At 39.9% G+C, this 15,283-nt stretch overlaps 2 protein-coding genes across 18 annotated transcripts in view; both read left to right on the top strand.

Moving 5' to 3' along the window:
* The window catches only part of cald1a (caldesmon 1a), a 36,067-nt gene extending 31,378 nt beyond the window's left edge, over positions 1-4,689 (top strand). For 6 of the 8 annotated variants that reach the window (XM_035528310.2, XM_081722873.1, XM_081722875.1 and 3 more), the window contains 3 exons: positions 225-293; positions 1,976-2,012; positions 3,141-4,689. In XM_035528310.2, the coding sequence (XP_035384203.2) occupies positions 225-293; positions 1,976-2,012; positions 3,141-3,154 (120 nt within the window). In that variant the 3' untranslated portion in view covers positions 3,155-4,689. Of the gene's footprint in view, positions 1-224; positions 294-560; positions 605-1,975; positions 2,013-3,140 lie in introns of all 8 variants that reach the window. The other 2 variants (XR_014125872.1, XR_004776316.2) reach the window with 1 other exon arrangement.
* Positions 4,690-4,955: 266 nt separating this feature from the next.
* On the top strand, positions 4,956-14,276 carry tnnt2e (troponin T2e, cardiac). Of its 10 annotated transcripts, XM_081722876.1 has the most exons (20): positions 4,956-5,091; positions 6,594-6,833; positions 7,793-7,816; positions 8,243-8,263; positions 8,469-8,489; positions 8,875-8,895; positions 9,084-9,104; positions 9,347-9,367; positions 10,043-10,066; positions 10,196-10,207; positions 10,630-10,651; positions 10,750-10,810; positions 11,136-11,252; positions 11,351-11,428; positions 11,536-11,649; positions 11,974-12,086; positions 12,253-12,343; positions 12,618-12,658; positions 12,904-12,941; positions 14,106-14,276. In XM_081722876.1, exons 2-20 carry the CDS (start codon positions 6,650-6,652, stop codon positions 14,144-14,146), a joined length of 1,065 nt encoding a protein of 354 aa, XP_081579002.1. In that variant the 5' UTR covers positions 4,956-5,091; positions 6,594-6,649; the 3' UTR covers positions 14,147-14,276. The 10 variants fall into 10 exon arrangements, with proteins under 10 accessions (XP_081579002.1, XP_081579007.1, XP_081579008.1 ...); XM_081722881.1 differs by lacking the exon at positions 12,904-12,941; XM_081722882.1 differs by lacking the exon at positions 12,618-12,658.
* The last annotated feature ends 1,007 nt before the right edge of the window (positions 14,277-15,283 follow it).

The following is a 15,283-nucleotide window of genomic DNA, read 5'->3' on the forward strand; positions in this document are numbered from 1 at the left end:
CTAGCTAAGCTCCTGCTGTTCACAAAGAGCAGTGGCCCAGCCTTGCTTTCCTCTGGGCTGCCCTCCTCTGTCCGCTCCTCTGCCCTGCCTGTGCTGAGGACCAGGTACGAGAAATGTCTGCGTGAGTCATCATGCTTTTGCATGGGTCTGTGTCTGTGTATGTGTGTATGTAATCACACCTTGTCACTTTAAGCATGATTTTAGACCTTCTCTGTCCTCTCCAGGACCTGAAGCGTGGGGATGTGACTGGCAAACGCAGTCTATGGGAGAACAAAGGCTCCCCTGCTACCAAGGTAATGGGATACAACACTACAGAAATATATCACCACAGTTACAAAGATGGTTATACTCAAAGCATATTTTCACTTCCCTCAAAGATGAATTTTAAAGTTTCTTTAACCTAAAATGGTCAGTGTATTCCATAACCTTTTTGGTATGTCGTTAAGGGACCATGTCCATTTTGACATGATGCCAGTCAATATGTCCGCAGTGTTCCAAGATAAGATAAGGAGTGATTAGTGTCCGTGAGCCAAGCAGTAACAGTGTGTTTCTGTTTAAAGCCCTCTCCCTGCTAGTTGTCTTCTGAGTTGGGCTCCGTGAGGAGGTAAATGTTACTTTATCACAAAGGGATGCACAGTGACTGATTATTTCCACTTAATGCACTTACCATGAGACAGCTTCACTCTTTGCGTGATGCTATGCCTTTGACTTTTACCTTGCTCTCTCACTCACTCACTGCCATGGAAAAGAGGTGGGTGGGGGTGGAATGCTTGATGTTTGATAGCCACTGTAAGGGCCTGCAAACATTTTCCAAAGCCTCCTGCTTGTTGAATGTACCGTGCGAGACTTGGTTTCTGGTTGCGTATAATCACCACAAACGCTTGGGCTTTTTTCCCGTTTCTATTTTCCATCTCCCTCTTCCATGCACACATGCACGCATACACACACACCCACCCACACACATATGCATGCACGCACGCACACACACACACACACACACACACACACACACACCCTCACACATACTCACGCACACACACACACACACACACACACACACACACACACACACGCGCGCGCACGCGCACATCAATCTCCTACACAAACCACGCTGGTCATTCCGCAAGCATCTATTTTAACATGGTCCCTTTTAGCCACATTTGGCCCACACGCCATGGCACACCCACGTACCTCGAGCGGCAAGCCACTAGCCTCATCAGTCTCTGAGGCTGAATAAGCACTCCATGGGCTTCTGGGCCCCCAGGCCCCATGCCCTAGGCCCCTCCACACATTCGCACAGATTTTGATTTTGTGGCGCCGAAGAAAGAGGGCGGGCGGCGTCTACTCGGATGACTCTATCTTCGGCCGCGGTCCCTGGATGGGACATGTCGCCAGGGAGCGCCGGCATGTGTCAGGCCCATGAAGGCCAGGCTGAGGCCACGGTTGAGCTGCAGGCTGCGTGCATGATCCAAGCAGGCACGGGGGGGGGCTGGGGAGTGGGAAGGGCGCGGTTCAGGTTGACATATCGTGGCCAAGTGGAAGGGCAGGTAGCCAGAAGAGCGAGCGAAAATAGAGGGTAGGAGTGGTATGGGAATGCTGCTCTGTTCTCTTGACTGTGGTGGATTTCTACGAAGCCATTGGTTTCTCCTTGTTCTGAGAGCACCTTCAGATTCCCCATCCTGCACTACAGAGAAGTAAACAGTGTGTGTGTGTGTGTGTGTGTGTGTGTGTGTGTGTGTGTGTGTGTGTATACATATATAAATGGAATGTAAAAAGAATGCAGTAGGATGTAGTGGAAGTAAAGCACATGAGCTCCCAGCTCAAAAGATTCACTGTGTAATGTTATAATCTGTCATTCTGCCAACATGACCTGTATGTTGACAACCCCATTTCCCCTCACTGAGTTCCCGTCACTGAGCTCTCGCTCTCTCGAGCTCTCTCTCACTCTCTCTCTCTCTCTCTCCACCTCATCCAGGTGACAAGCAGAGGAGAAAGTAAATCTGTTGCTAATGGTAAGTGAATATGGATGCCAGAATAGCTCCATGTTGTCTGTAGACTCAGATTTCAAGGTTCAAAATGTGTTTGTGTGTGTGTTCAACTGTCTCCTCCACCTAATCACAATAAGTGTGTGCGCACTAGTATTGGGTCAGACATCCAATGAAGTTTATGCTCTTTAAGGCAGGCTCTGCCTTATGTGTCAGAACTGAATATACAGAGGACCATGTCACCCACATCCCACAATTCCATGCTTGCACCTTGGCCGCTGAGCTCTTGACAACCATAAATCACCAGTCCTGACACTTTGTTCATCAACTGCGGCCTTTGAACATGCCTCTGTGGCGTGGGGTTCTATTTTGAAAGCACACCTTTTGTTCCACTAGTAGAGGACGCTGTGGCCTTCAGGCATGCCAGACATGGTTGAATAATGGGCAACAGCTCTCTCTGAAATCCCCCAAACACACGCCAACACACACAGCCCTACCTCACACACACCCCCCCCCAACCCCTCACTATTCCTGTCGGCATTCTGGCCTTAGACGGGGCGGGCAGCTGCCCGCTTTGTCACGTTACTGTGTGAGGTGGCAGAAGATTAGCACACTAGCCCATCACATAGGCAGGTACAGGAGAACAGCTGTCCCCTGCTTCTGCACAGACCCCCAGCAATGGCAGCAGGGCTAGAAATATGGACCTGCTCTCACCACATCATTTCACTGGTGTCCGCTATGCCTTTGCAGAATGACAGAAAAAGCACATGAGTCACACGCGCACGTGCACACGCACACCTGGCAAACTGTGATCCTGGAATTCTTTAAACAATAAAGGTCAAATGCCAACCTGGCGAACATCGTTTAAAAGCATGCAAAGGCAGAAACATCCGGAGCATTCAACAGCCTAAAGTGAGGCTGAGGGTCTCCAGCCTGTGCTGTTCAATACACATGAGCATGGTGGTAGAAAGAGATGCTTAGCATCACTCTTGTATAAGATTTAGAAAGAATTAACACTCCTTTGAGTTTATGCCTAGGGAAATATTTGTGGATTTGGTTCTTGTTGTGATATTTGCACCTGCTGTAAAAGTTTTGTGCGTGTATGTGATGTCTGCTAACATAATTTGTTAACAGACCTTTCTTTTGTCTGAACAGGAATGGGGCACTAACTTTTTGAAGACTCAGCACCAGGGACCAAGTGAAAGCCGTCATCTTTCTTTTTATATGTTATATATTTTACTCATACCAAAAATAATTTGAAAACTTGCCCACTGCCTAGACATATCTGAGAGAGAGACTGAGGGAGACAGAAGGCTTATATTTTCCCACTTCCGTCAAAGGCCTTAATCTTGCAAGGCCTAATTATAGGGTCATGCTTAGCATAAAACCTGTTTTATACTAGAAACTATTCTGAAATATAGACATATAGACAGCCTTACATATAGAGACACCAAGTATCACATGATTCAGTTTCTCACTAGATAATGACAGATGCAACATATGTAAAGGCCTTGTGTAATTTCACAGTAAGTGTTGCTATTCTTTCCCTTCAGAGCTCTTCTCTGCTAGTCACCCTGAACACCTTTTTAATTTATAATTAAAGCAAAGCTTCACATATTGGTATTGTATTAATGTTCACCAGTCCAGAACAGAATATGAGCACCCATAGTATAGTGCATTTTTAAAAACTTTTGTCATAATGACACATTTTTTAATAGGAAAACTATGGTCTTAATAATATATGTTAGCACATCATGTATGTTTTGTAAGTAACTATATTTTATATGTTGCCGCTTTATACAAGATGATGTCTTTGCTTTTGCTCTCAGTATCACAATATGTCTGCAAATGCTAATTATAGACATTCCATTATTATTCATTTTTTCAGTCACAGTTCAGGTGCTTTGTCAGTCAATATAGACACCATGATATAGCTGATTTCTAATGGACGTAAAGGCTTGGCTTTGCACTGAATAAAGGGAACATGTATTTCTTGACCAAAATTGAAAAAGATGAAAAAAGAAAGACTTGACTTTCACAGACATTCCTTTGCATTTAGCGCTTGCTCTATCACAAGTAAGGCTCAGGTTGTCATTATCATCCTGATAAGCGACTGTATTTAGTATGTTAACGGACAGGTGGGAGGGGCTTCAAACCCTTACTAAGGACCAATTTATGCCATTTATGTAATTTCTTTGTTTCTTTTTTGTTTACTCTCCACCAATTTATTTAGAGTAAAACACTATTACACGTTGGCAACTATGTAATGGGACTCAAGTATGTGCTGGTGGGCAGACAGACAGTGCCTTGTACCGTCAGGAGTTTTCATAGGTTATGTGACTGATGGTGTGTGTTGGGGGGGGGGGGTTGTGTGTGTGTCACTAATATCCAATTCTCTCCCCAGCTCAATTACATCATAATTTACATTTTAAAATGTGAATGGTTCTGTGTTCTGGTCTTATATTTGACAATCATTCATGACGCAAAGTAATCTCTACTTTTTCCATGTTGAGTCTTGAGTCTTGTAAACATGTCTTTCGTTGAACCAGGGTAACTCCATGCAAATCGCACCAACTTTAATTTGTTCATTTCCTTGTTAAAACTTTGACCATGTTTACTGTAGCTGATAGTTTTGTAAGGAACAACTTTTTATATATTGTAACAGTGACTCAGCAACAGCAATAAAGTGATTCTTTTAAAAGCCTCACATTTGTTCTTATGCCTTTTTTAATATTTGTCAAAGAACACTAAATGCTCTTTTCCCAGAGACAGGTTTGGTCTAGTCAACTAGTCAACAAAGTTAAAATGTTATTGAAGCATAACCATGTTTATCTCTTTTTTTAGACTAGAATCACTGTGTCTGCGAAAATGTCCGTGAGAATGCTGCCATGCTAAAGATGTACCAGGTTTCATTGTCATAATGAATGTACCCCTCCTCCAAACACTAACAATAGACCCTGTGACACTGGCCAATCGTAGAGCAGCACTAAGGACACATGGACATACAGGTCTGTATTAGGTGAGCTGTGTTAGAGTTAGCTGGAAACTGTCTGCATCCTGGACCCTCGAGAATAAGACTCCATCTCTTTCCTTGTCGAGATCCCAGGTAAGAGAGACCAATGGATGTCCTTCTTTTCATCTGTTTTGTGGAATCCCACACTGGTGTAAAAGCATGCTTATCTCCCAGTAACCGATACTGACTCAAAACACCACCTCACCTGCATGGTCATTGGCTTGCATTCAAGAGTCATGATGTACCATTCGCTGAAGTTACCCAAACAGCACCAGAGAGGAGGGCTGCATTCGGAGCCGCCGCGCTGCGCTCTCCAGTAGGGCCTGGCTGGTCGCATGCTTGGGGCTTTTCACTTAATGCTAGTTAATGCAGGACCTGTGGTTGGCTGCATTCTGACAGCATGCTACTGACAGCGCTGCATTATTCTAGCCCTTTAGCCAGGGCAGAAGTGGCCTGCACTTATTAAAGTAAAACTTGGATAATGCCTCTGAGAGATAGCTAATCTGCTGCAAAGTCTGGCTGGATCTGACCCGAGTGACTCTCCGAGGCAGTGTGCTTAGGCATCAGGCCATATCCTCATACTTGTAAGCTCACTCACAGGCTGCGGCGGAGTGCACCATTCATACTTATTTTCTCTCATTACAGTATAAAACGAATGACCCCACAGCATTTTTTCATAATATTTTACCTATGTACCCCATTAAGCATTATTCCTATATGTATGGCCAACAGAGGAAGCTTTGCCTGACTAACTAATTGGTCGACTCTTAGTAAGCGATGGTTTAACAATCCTTTTTTTGTGTGTAACCGTACAGAATAAGAAATGCAATGTAGTAGCAGTAACAAATGCAGCCACACACTGAAGAGACAATGAAGAACTGTGCGTGGAACAATGACCCGAACAAATGGTGCCTGTTTCAAAAATAGATGGCAAGGACGCGTACTCAATTTACTCTGCAAATAAGTAGGAGGCTTGGATGAGATCAGCCAAGTTCATTGTCTGCAATAACATGTGCCACCTGTTCCAAAGAATAGTTGATTGTTTTTAAAAATAACCACTACTCCACCTCTTCGTCACCTGCCCCACCTATTTTATGGCCTCTTAATTTATTGATAGTGTAACGTCATTCAGGATTTTAGAGTCTTCGGACCAAACACACTCCAATTTGGATACTTGGTAAAGTTAGAGATATTGAAGAAATTTATTTTAATCCCCAAATCTATCTGTAAATGTTAATCAAATAACATATATATATATATATATATATATATATATATATATATATATAGATAGATAGATAGATAGATAGATAGATAGATAGAGAGAGAGAGAGAGAGAGAGAGAGAGAGAGAATCTCTTGAAAATTCCGATCATGTCCACAGGATGTAGCTCAAAGGTAGGCGTTGTCTGGATCTCATTGCTTGAAAATACCCAAACAAATCATGTGGCCAAAATTTTATCATAACAAGCATAAAACAGTGCTCAAAATCAAAGTGAAGTCAGAAGGCCCAATCCTCAACTTTCACCGAAGCTTAGTGAACCGATCAAACTTCAGTAATAGTGCTGTAACTAATCCAGCTCTTGTTGCCCTCAGGAACCGTGAGCCATGTCTGAAACAGAAGACGTGATGGAAGAAGAGGTGCAGTAAGTATGACTAGTGCACCTTCAGCATACCAGCGCTCTATGTCTTGGGTGCATAGTCTGATATCCACCCCACCACCTTCTTCTCTTGTGTTCTCAACATCGGACCAACTGTTTTCCTCATTATTATGCCCTTTTCCTTGTTTTACTGCGTCTCTTCACCCACGGCCACGCTGTACATATAGAGAAGAAGGTAAGGGCTCTGGAAGGAGGAGTGGCATTATTAATAAACTGATATTAATTGAGTCATTCATTTGTGTTTGTTAGTTCATTGTTTAGTTCATTTTGCTTATTTTGTTAGGGACCATAATTTAAAAACCATGAGTCTCATATGAGAAGAGATGCCTTAAATCATGGTTAGGTATCTATCTTATTTCCATCTGTCTACTATGTGGAAATAGGGAGAAAGTAAAGAAATGTAAACTTGCCGTGGCTTTAGATTTGCTTAATAGCCGTAATCATAAGATTTGCATGCCAAAAATGAGACAATTCAATGTACAAATAATTTCCTATGCAAACGTAGAATTGCTGGGTAGCCGTGAAGTCATGTAAATATATAATGATGAACAAATATTTATGGAGTGTAATCTGAAATCTGATTGTGCTATCTGGAAAGTGTGTAATGTGAGTCAAATGTCAGTTAACGTTCAAATGCTGGTTTCTCAAACTGTAGCAATAGGCCAATATTAAAACCTACTTTTCCTGTTTCATTTATTTATAGTAATGTTTATACATTTCCTTAATTTTTACAAAGGAAACCATACAGATATTAATCTGATATATAATGATCAAATTATATATCAATAGGAAATTACTATTAAAAGTTACTTTTTAATAACAAAAAATAAAAAATCATTTTTAATAACAAAAATAAAAACTACCATTTCAATATAAATCTTTTTATCTTCTGTTGTGTGGATCTCAATGTTCTGACAAAGGTGACAAGTGCTTTTTGGTTCAAATATACAATAATCATATAAATCATTGCACTCTACTCTCATAGGACATCACCTTAACAATGCAAGAGTGTGTGAAAACTGACCTGAGAAATATCATTTGCACAAAGTTGTAACTGTACTTTCACAAAATGAACATTTGCCTTTTTCTGCTTTTGGCCGTATTCATCTACTAATCCCAAATCCGTCCACTCAGTCGAGGAGGAAGTCACAGACGAAGGTAAAGCTCAGCCTTCACGTTCATTTGCTGTGAACTGCATGTTTGGCTCTACCCATGTTTTTTCACACTACTCACTATTTTTAGTCATAGCTGATACACTGGGACTTATATTAGAGAGCTACTATACTGTTTACTAATGGTCATTAACTAATACTACACTGCCTCGTTCAGATGACCTTTTGAAGAATCGGCATTTCAATAGGCATTAAGAGTGTTCATGGTACCTTAAGCGTGATAGAATATATTTCTTAGGTATGACATTTTATGGAAGTGGCTGAATTGATTTCATAACTGATTTCTAAAAGGCCCTACTTCATCCAGAAACGGATTATGAGCTGATCCATGTTATACATAATTTTGTTGGATGTTCCCTAACTGCAACTTTTATATATTAATAATCCAGTCAATCATGTTTTCTTATGATAGTGCCTCCTCCTGAAGTGGAAGGTAAATCGTGAGTCTTGCAACTTTTTATATGCATGTAGTTCACATTCACCATCTCATTTACAAATATCTTTTACAAGTATATTTTATGTATCAGTTCATTCATCATGTATTCATTCATTCATTCCTCCATTTTTGGACATTAGTTATCCACTATTTATAATGTTTCCATATTCCTTCTGAATACAATGATATACTTCATCAATAGCCCCTCCTACCGCAGTTCAAGGTAACCACGCTTGACTTTGAAATTATTGTAATGTTTCCGCATATTTGAGATTAACCAAAATAAAAGTATTGTAGAATTGACTGTTTTTTAAACAGCTGTTTACTATTTTATAGGCACAACTGGGAAGATAATATTTTGAAATCTACACTGCATCTTTAAAATGTGCTTATAATAAAATTTAACACTTCAAATATTAGCATTTTAACATTAGCTTTTGATATTAGAAATTTGGCACTGACACATTTGCTTTTTTTTTTTTTTTTTTTGAGTTATTAGTATGGGCTATAACAGACTGCTATGACTACTTAGTAGTAGTGTGCAATGCATTAAAATGACTCTGGAAACATATCTTTCATCCTCAATATTTTTCATATTTTTATATCAGAACCAGAAGATGAAGTAGAAGGTAACAATTCTACACTCAGGTTCTATTTTCATTTCTGCTCTATGTAGAACATAGTTCATGACACATTTTTTCCATGTTCAGCTTCGTTCTAAAATAAGAGTGCATCGTATTTAAAGGAAATGTTTATGCTTTTTTTACATTTAAATTTAATAACTTTTTAAACTATTTTCATGTCCTTTTCATATCAGAACCAGAAGCTGAAGTAGAAGGTAACATCACAGTTCTGGGTTTTGCTTCTTTTCTCATTTCCATTCTGTGTCAATATTTTTTGTCACACATTTGTTTTGGTATGCAGTACAACTACCAGCATTGACTTGAAATAAGATCTTCTTCATAGTTCACTGTTATATTTAAAATTTTTATTATATACTTTGATAATTTCATAAACAGCTTCTTGTATCAGTTTTCCATATCATAAAGAAATGTCCATTTTTTCATATGTACATGTCAGAAGCAGAACCTGAAGCAGAAGGTAACTATATATTTACCCTGTTTTCTCTTTTATTCTAAAACGACCATATCTTTTCTATATTTTTTCCTTTTTAATACAACTTTCCACTATCAATCACCAGAACTGTGCAGAATACTACATAGCATGCAAATTCTATCTTATAGTATGCACTCCACAAACTGACATCATGCACCCAGCACTTGACATTTTGACTGTAACATCATCACAGCATTACTCATGATGTTGAAATGTTCATTCGTGATACTTTGTGTGAAGCATGCTCAGCTGTTGCATGTAGGTCAGGGATGCACAATATTTGTGTCATTATAAGTCTTGCATCTCATAATGCACAGAATTATTAGTAGATGGGCTGATGAGGAATCATTGCCAGCTGCTGTCATCGTCAGTCAGAACATTGGGTTGTCATCAGTTTATTCAAAGAGTAAAACTTCCCAGATTTTGGTTCCTTTCAGGAGCTCCTGAAGTTAATCTGTTGAGTTTATGTAGTTAAAATGAGATAAAACTTATCAGGTTTTTAATGAAAAAAAGAATATGTTAGAAATTCCACAGATTCCTGTTTGTAATGTGCAGTTTTGTGTTTGTTGTGTTATATGGCTGGTCAATATAACATTATTATGTTGTTATTATTATTGTTGTTGTTATTATTATTAAGTAAGTTTTATTATTATTCTAAAGCTCCTACAGAGGAAGAAGCTGCAGGTAATGTTGATTTTCATATGTTTCGTTTTTATATTCTGATATTGCCAATACAGTACCACATAATCTATGTATTTTATAGACAAACAGACTTTGCCTCTATTATGACATTTATATTTTTCATTTTTCCAGAGCCAACTGAAGGTAACTCAAATAAATGTCCTATAGTCATATAAACTGGTTCCTGAAATGACAATGTAGAAATTGATGCATAGGAAATTAGATTATTTACACACTGTAAGCATTTCTTGTTTTAACTTAAAAGGTCAGCCCCCTCATAAATGTCTTGAAGTTTTAGTTTACATTTATAGAAACTACTGTAAAAGCCTTGTCTTTACCTCTTCTCAATTCAAGTTACACTAGATTCAGCAATATAGTTAAAACAATATAATTATCTGTTTAACATTCTGATAAAGAGGGAATAAGGGAATGCTATGAAAAAAATGTTCCCAAACTATTCCCTGGAACTTTAAGATTCAGTATCTGTCAGGTGTACATGCGTGTTGTGTTCAGTGATGTAGTGATAACACTAATGTTAATGTAAATGCTTATATCACCTGATTCAGATGAGATGAAGCCAAAGCCAAAGTAAGCACTTCCTCGATCTAGTTTAACTACCTTTCACATATATAACAACCTTTCACAGTTATGAACTGTGCTAAGTTAATTTTCATGAAAAATTGCAGGCTGTTCATGCAAAATATTGCACCTCCAAAGATTCCAGAAGGAGAGAAAGTGGACTTTGACGTGAGTTAGCAATGATTAGAAATGCCTAAATCTGTGCTTCCATGTCTTCTTTTATTGCAATACTTGTGATGTCCTTTTTGACATTCATCCCAACTTTAAATGCATTTATTAAAGGCTAGAGTAATACTAGAGAAACATTGTTATAACTGAGTGTAGTGTTTCCACTAAACATTTAAGATTTAGGCAGGTTTAGAGTTAGTGCTAGGTTTTTATATTACCAAAGTCAATGTAACATTACAAATAATGTGTGTGTGTGTGTGTGTGTGTGTGTGTGTGTGTGTGTGTGTGTGTGTGTGTATGTGTAAAATTTGCCTGTGCACATCAGGATATCCACAGGAAGCGTCAGGAGAAGGATTTGTCTGAACTGCAGTCCCTAATTGAGGCTCACTTCATTCAGAGGAAAAAGGATGAGGAGGAACTCATTGCACTTGTCCACAGGATCGTAAGTGCTGCGCACCCAGCAATGCCAGATCAAGCCTGTCCCAGTTGATCAGGGATAACTAGCAACTGCCTGCACCTTATAACCGGCCCTACATGCAGGAAAAGCGGCGTGCGGAGAGGGCAGAACAGCAGAGGATCCGTGCGGAGAAAGAAAGGGAAAGGCAAGCTCGCCTGGCGGTGAGTGACAAGTGTCCATGTCCTTTCCATCCAAACGTCTTCTACCTCGGGAAGAATAGGCAGAGGGATGTGTGAGAGAAAGCGGGATTTCTCATGACTCTCCACAGGAGGAAAAGGAGAGGAGAGAGCAAGAGGAACAGAGGAAGAAGCAGGATGAGGATGCCAAGAAGAAGAAAGTTCTCACCAACATGACACAGCAGTATGGCGGACTACAGCAGAAGGTCAGGACTCAGGAGATTATACAGCTGTTGACTGTGTGAAGCAAGTAAATAAGGCATATATCTCTCTTGTCTAGTACTACTTAGCTCTCTGGAGTGTTTTTTCTGCTGGCCTTTATATTAGACCCCTGGCTAACAGCCTACATAAACATTCATTTGTTATAGGGTGTAGATGCTAGTATAATTGTGGGTGTAAAAAAAAAAAATCATCTAGCTCTGTTCTGGGGCCCATGCTACTTAATATTAAACTGATGCTTTCTTTGTTCCTCCCCCCCCTTGTTCTTAATTGGTAATAGTATATGTGTCTTATTCCGATATCCCTGACAGATGGAGGGCCGTAAAGGGGCCAAGAAGCAGACTGAGAGGGAGAAGAAGAGGAAAATCCTGGCTGAGAGGAAAAAGCCGCTCAACATCGACCATCTGTCCGAGGACAAACTGAAGTGAGCCATTGCTTTCATACGCAGCGTGTCCCGGGACCCATCCCAACCCAACCCTTGGCCTGCCTTGCCCGTCAGAACGCTCGCCAGCCAGCACAGGGCACTTCCAGAGCCAGGGATTTGGAAATGGCTGATGGCGGGTGGCTGAGTATTTGACTTGACTCTGCAGGGAGAAGGCCAACGAGCTCTGGCAGTGGATGATGCAACTGGAGGCTGAGAAGTTTGACCTCGGCGAGAAACTTAAGAGACAGAAATATGACGTAAGCGCTTTGCCAAGTTCACATGTTGTAATGTGTTGAAAAGAATATTTGAACACTAGAAATTATGATAGTGATATATAGATGTTCCTTATATTTGCTCCATTACATTGTAATGTCTTTGAACAAAAGTGTGAAAATAAGCACTGGTAAAACATATGTAAAATGTTAATTTTTTGCCTTCTACCAGTACATTGGGTGAAGGACAGATTCAATTTTGCAGCCATACACACAGGCATCCATAAATTGCCTGTCTAAAATTGTGACTTGCTTGCAGATCACTTTTCTTCAGGCCCGAGTGAATGAACAGCAGAAGTTGTAAGTAATTGGCAGTGAGGACGGTGACCTCTGTTGTGTAGCCTGCTGTCAGTAATTGTTTTCAGACTTATCTTGGGTCTGGAGTCTCGCTCGGTTGCTGCTGCAGGCGAAAAGCAGGTGACTCGCAGGGTTCAGTCAGGGGCTGGTTCTCATGCGTACGTCCATGGATCCCGAGGTTACCCCTCTGTAGGCTGTGGGTGTTGTCGCTTTGTGCTTAGCGAGGCTTCCATATGTGTCCCTTACAGATTACTCAGCTTCTGGCTCGAGTCAAGGATCACCAGAGGTAAGTATTCTGAGTCACACTGGTCACTTTCCCCTGGTGTTAAAGGATGCTGGGCTGGGAACAAAAACAGTGTTCTTGTCATTCAGAAACAAACTATTTGCTAACGTCCTCACAGCTATGATGTGTCTATGACATGCCGATCAGGGACTTTAATCCGATTTGAACCTGATTGAAAAGATGACATTCAATATGAGCACTGTGTAAGTGTCCTGAACTGTAAGCTTATTGGCCCAGATTCTTTGAGACCATAAGATGCCTACGGGAGCAAACTCAGAGCATGTGGGCTAGCTGGCATCAAGGGCAAAACTCTTTAGGATCTAGAAATGTGATCCTAATATGACCAGTTCCTGTGATTCCTTCATTCCCTGCCTTACTATCTTTTTAAACATTTAGACAAGGTCATCACAGCGCTCATTAAATCTAGTCCTAGATTTTTTTAAAAGTCTCCAAACAGTGTAGTCTATGACTAGACTTAATGTGTGTCTGGCAAACCTTAGATACATTTTATAAACAGCCCCCAAACTTTCACTTGCTCTTTATGGAGATAAAATGGTCATTAGGGGATGTCTAGCCGATGGATTTATATTTTTGAAAGAGGTGAGGACACTTCAGATGGAATGGTAAGTTTAAAGTAAATTACTAATCTGCCCTTGGAAAATTAACAATAAAAAGTAATTGTGAAAAGATGTGATCATTTTGTAAATCTGACCCTTTTTTGTGCCCAGAGGTGGTGTGCTTTCATTTTTAAAACTAAATGTATTTTGCCTGTTACTGCCTGTATATATATCCATGTTGGTGTGGGTGTCTTCCAGTTTTTCATGTTTAACCCATAAATTGTGTGTTTTAGTTCTGCAATTTTTTTAACTTGTTTTTTGTTTTGTTTTTTTGGTGCCAGTTATCAAAATTTAATATTTTAAAATTATTTCAAAGATACCCTGCTTAAGATGTCAAGCTGTAGGTAGTTGTTTTAAGATTAATTTGGAATCAGTATCCTCTTGTCAGTAAAAGAAAATCACAGTTGTACAAGGTTTTTGATATATTACTTTGATATATATCCTTTTAATCCTTTTCTACATCATACACATTTATTGCATTATGTTACCCTGCTGCCATTATCTTAACCAAAATGGAGATATATCTTTTTCTTTTCTTCTTGTCTTGCAGCACCAAAGGTCGCGGCAAGGGCAAGATGGGCGGTAGGCTGAGGTGAACATGCAGAGGTCTGAGTTATTCCACGAAGACACTGGAAGACATACAGCAGTCTCTCCAATCCGCTGTACTGTTTGACTGTTCATATAGCACATATAGAGACAGTAAAGAGAATCTTTGTTGTAATGCGTTTCTCATTGTATATTTTTCTCTTCATAGCTCATATACGCTGTCACACGTTCATGTCTTAGTATAAGCTCTTTCACATGTTTTTGCACATATTCTCCAAACAAAAATACACACACACACACACACACACACACACACACACACACTTTCACCTACTGGCTGACAAGTACCCTTTACTAAAGAATTGTTATATAGTTCAAATACATAGTTTAGGAAGTTCTCTTCAAATCATTTCACTTGTCTTGGTTTATTTATAGATAATGCCATAAATGTAAAAACATTGTTTCTGAAAGTGACTCAGACAAAATAATTAGGTTTACAAATAATTCAGCAGGACAAAAGGACGTTCGGTTTATAGTTTTTTTGGTCTGGATCTTCTCTGTTGTTTTGAATTTGTTTTGACAAATTGTTGTTTTGCATATTTCCTAGTTATAGCTTACAGTAAATTACTCTTTTTCCCAAACTTAACAGGAGCCCACATAGTAAACACCCCTATTTGCACCACTAATACACAAGACTGCTAAAACACAGAATGCACCTCTTCACCTGCCAAGAGAACAACACATTTGTTGATGTCACAAATAAGTCATTGATAAACTACTCAAGTCAATAATGCCATTGAAAGTCAACAGTGTTGACATATATAAATTGAAATAGAAAAAAGCTGTGTGTGTGGTGTTAAGATTGGGTTAATCAGGGGGACATCTATATTATTTCTTATACAGGCAATGTGCAATGTGCTGCCCTGCAGTGCTCGCATGAGTCTTCTTCCTTGCCCAGGAGTTTCAAATTACTTGGTGTGAACTAAAGAACTGCAAATGATTGTATCAGGAATGCGTATGCATAATCCCCAAAGATCTCACCCACTATAGTAGCCTATTAAGTGTCTGCTCCTATTGCCTCCACTGGCACTGTGGGGAAAGGCTAACTTTTTTAATTTGGTAGTCTTCTTCCACAGTCTCTGACCCACAAGACCACTTCTCCGCTGGGCACTGGTATTGCCT

Source organism: Electrophorus electricus, chromosome 11 (assembly GCF_041902795.1).
Source record: "Electrophorus electricus isolate QZ-2024a chromosome 11, ASM4190279v1, whole genome shotgun sequence".
Lineage (NCBI taxonomy): Eukaryota > Metazoa > Chordata > Actinopteri > Gymnotiformes > Gymnotidae > Electrophorus > Electrophorus electricus.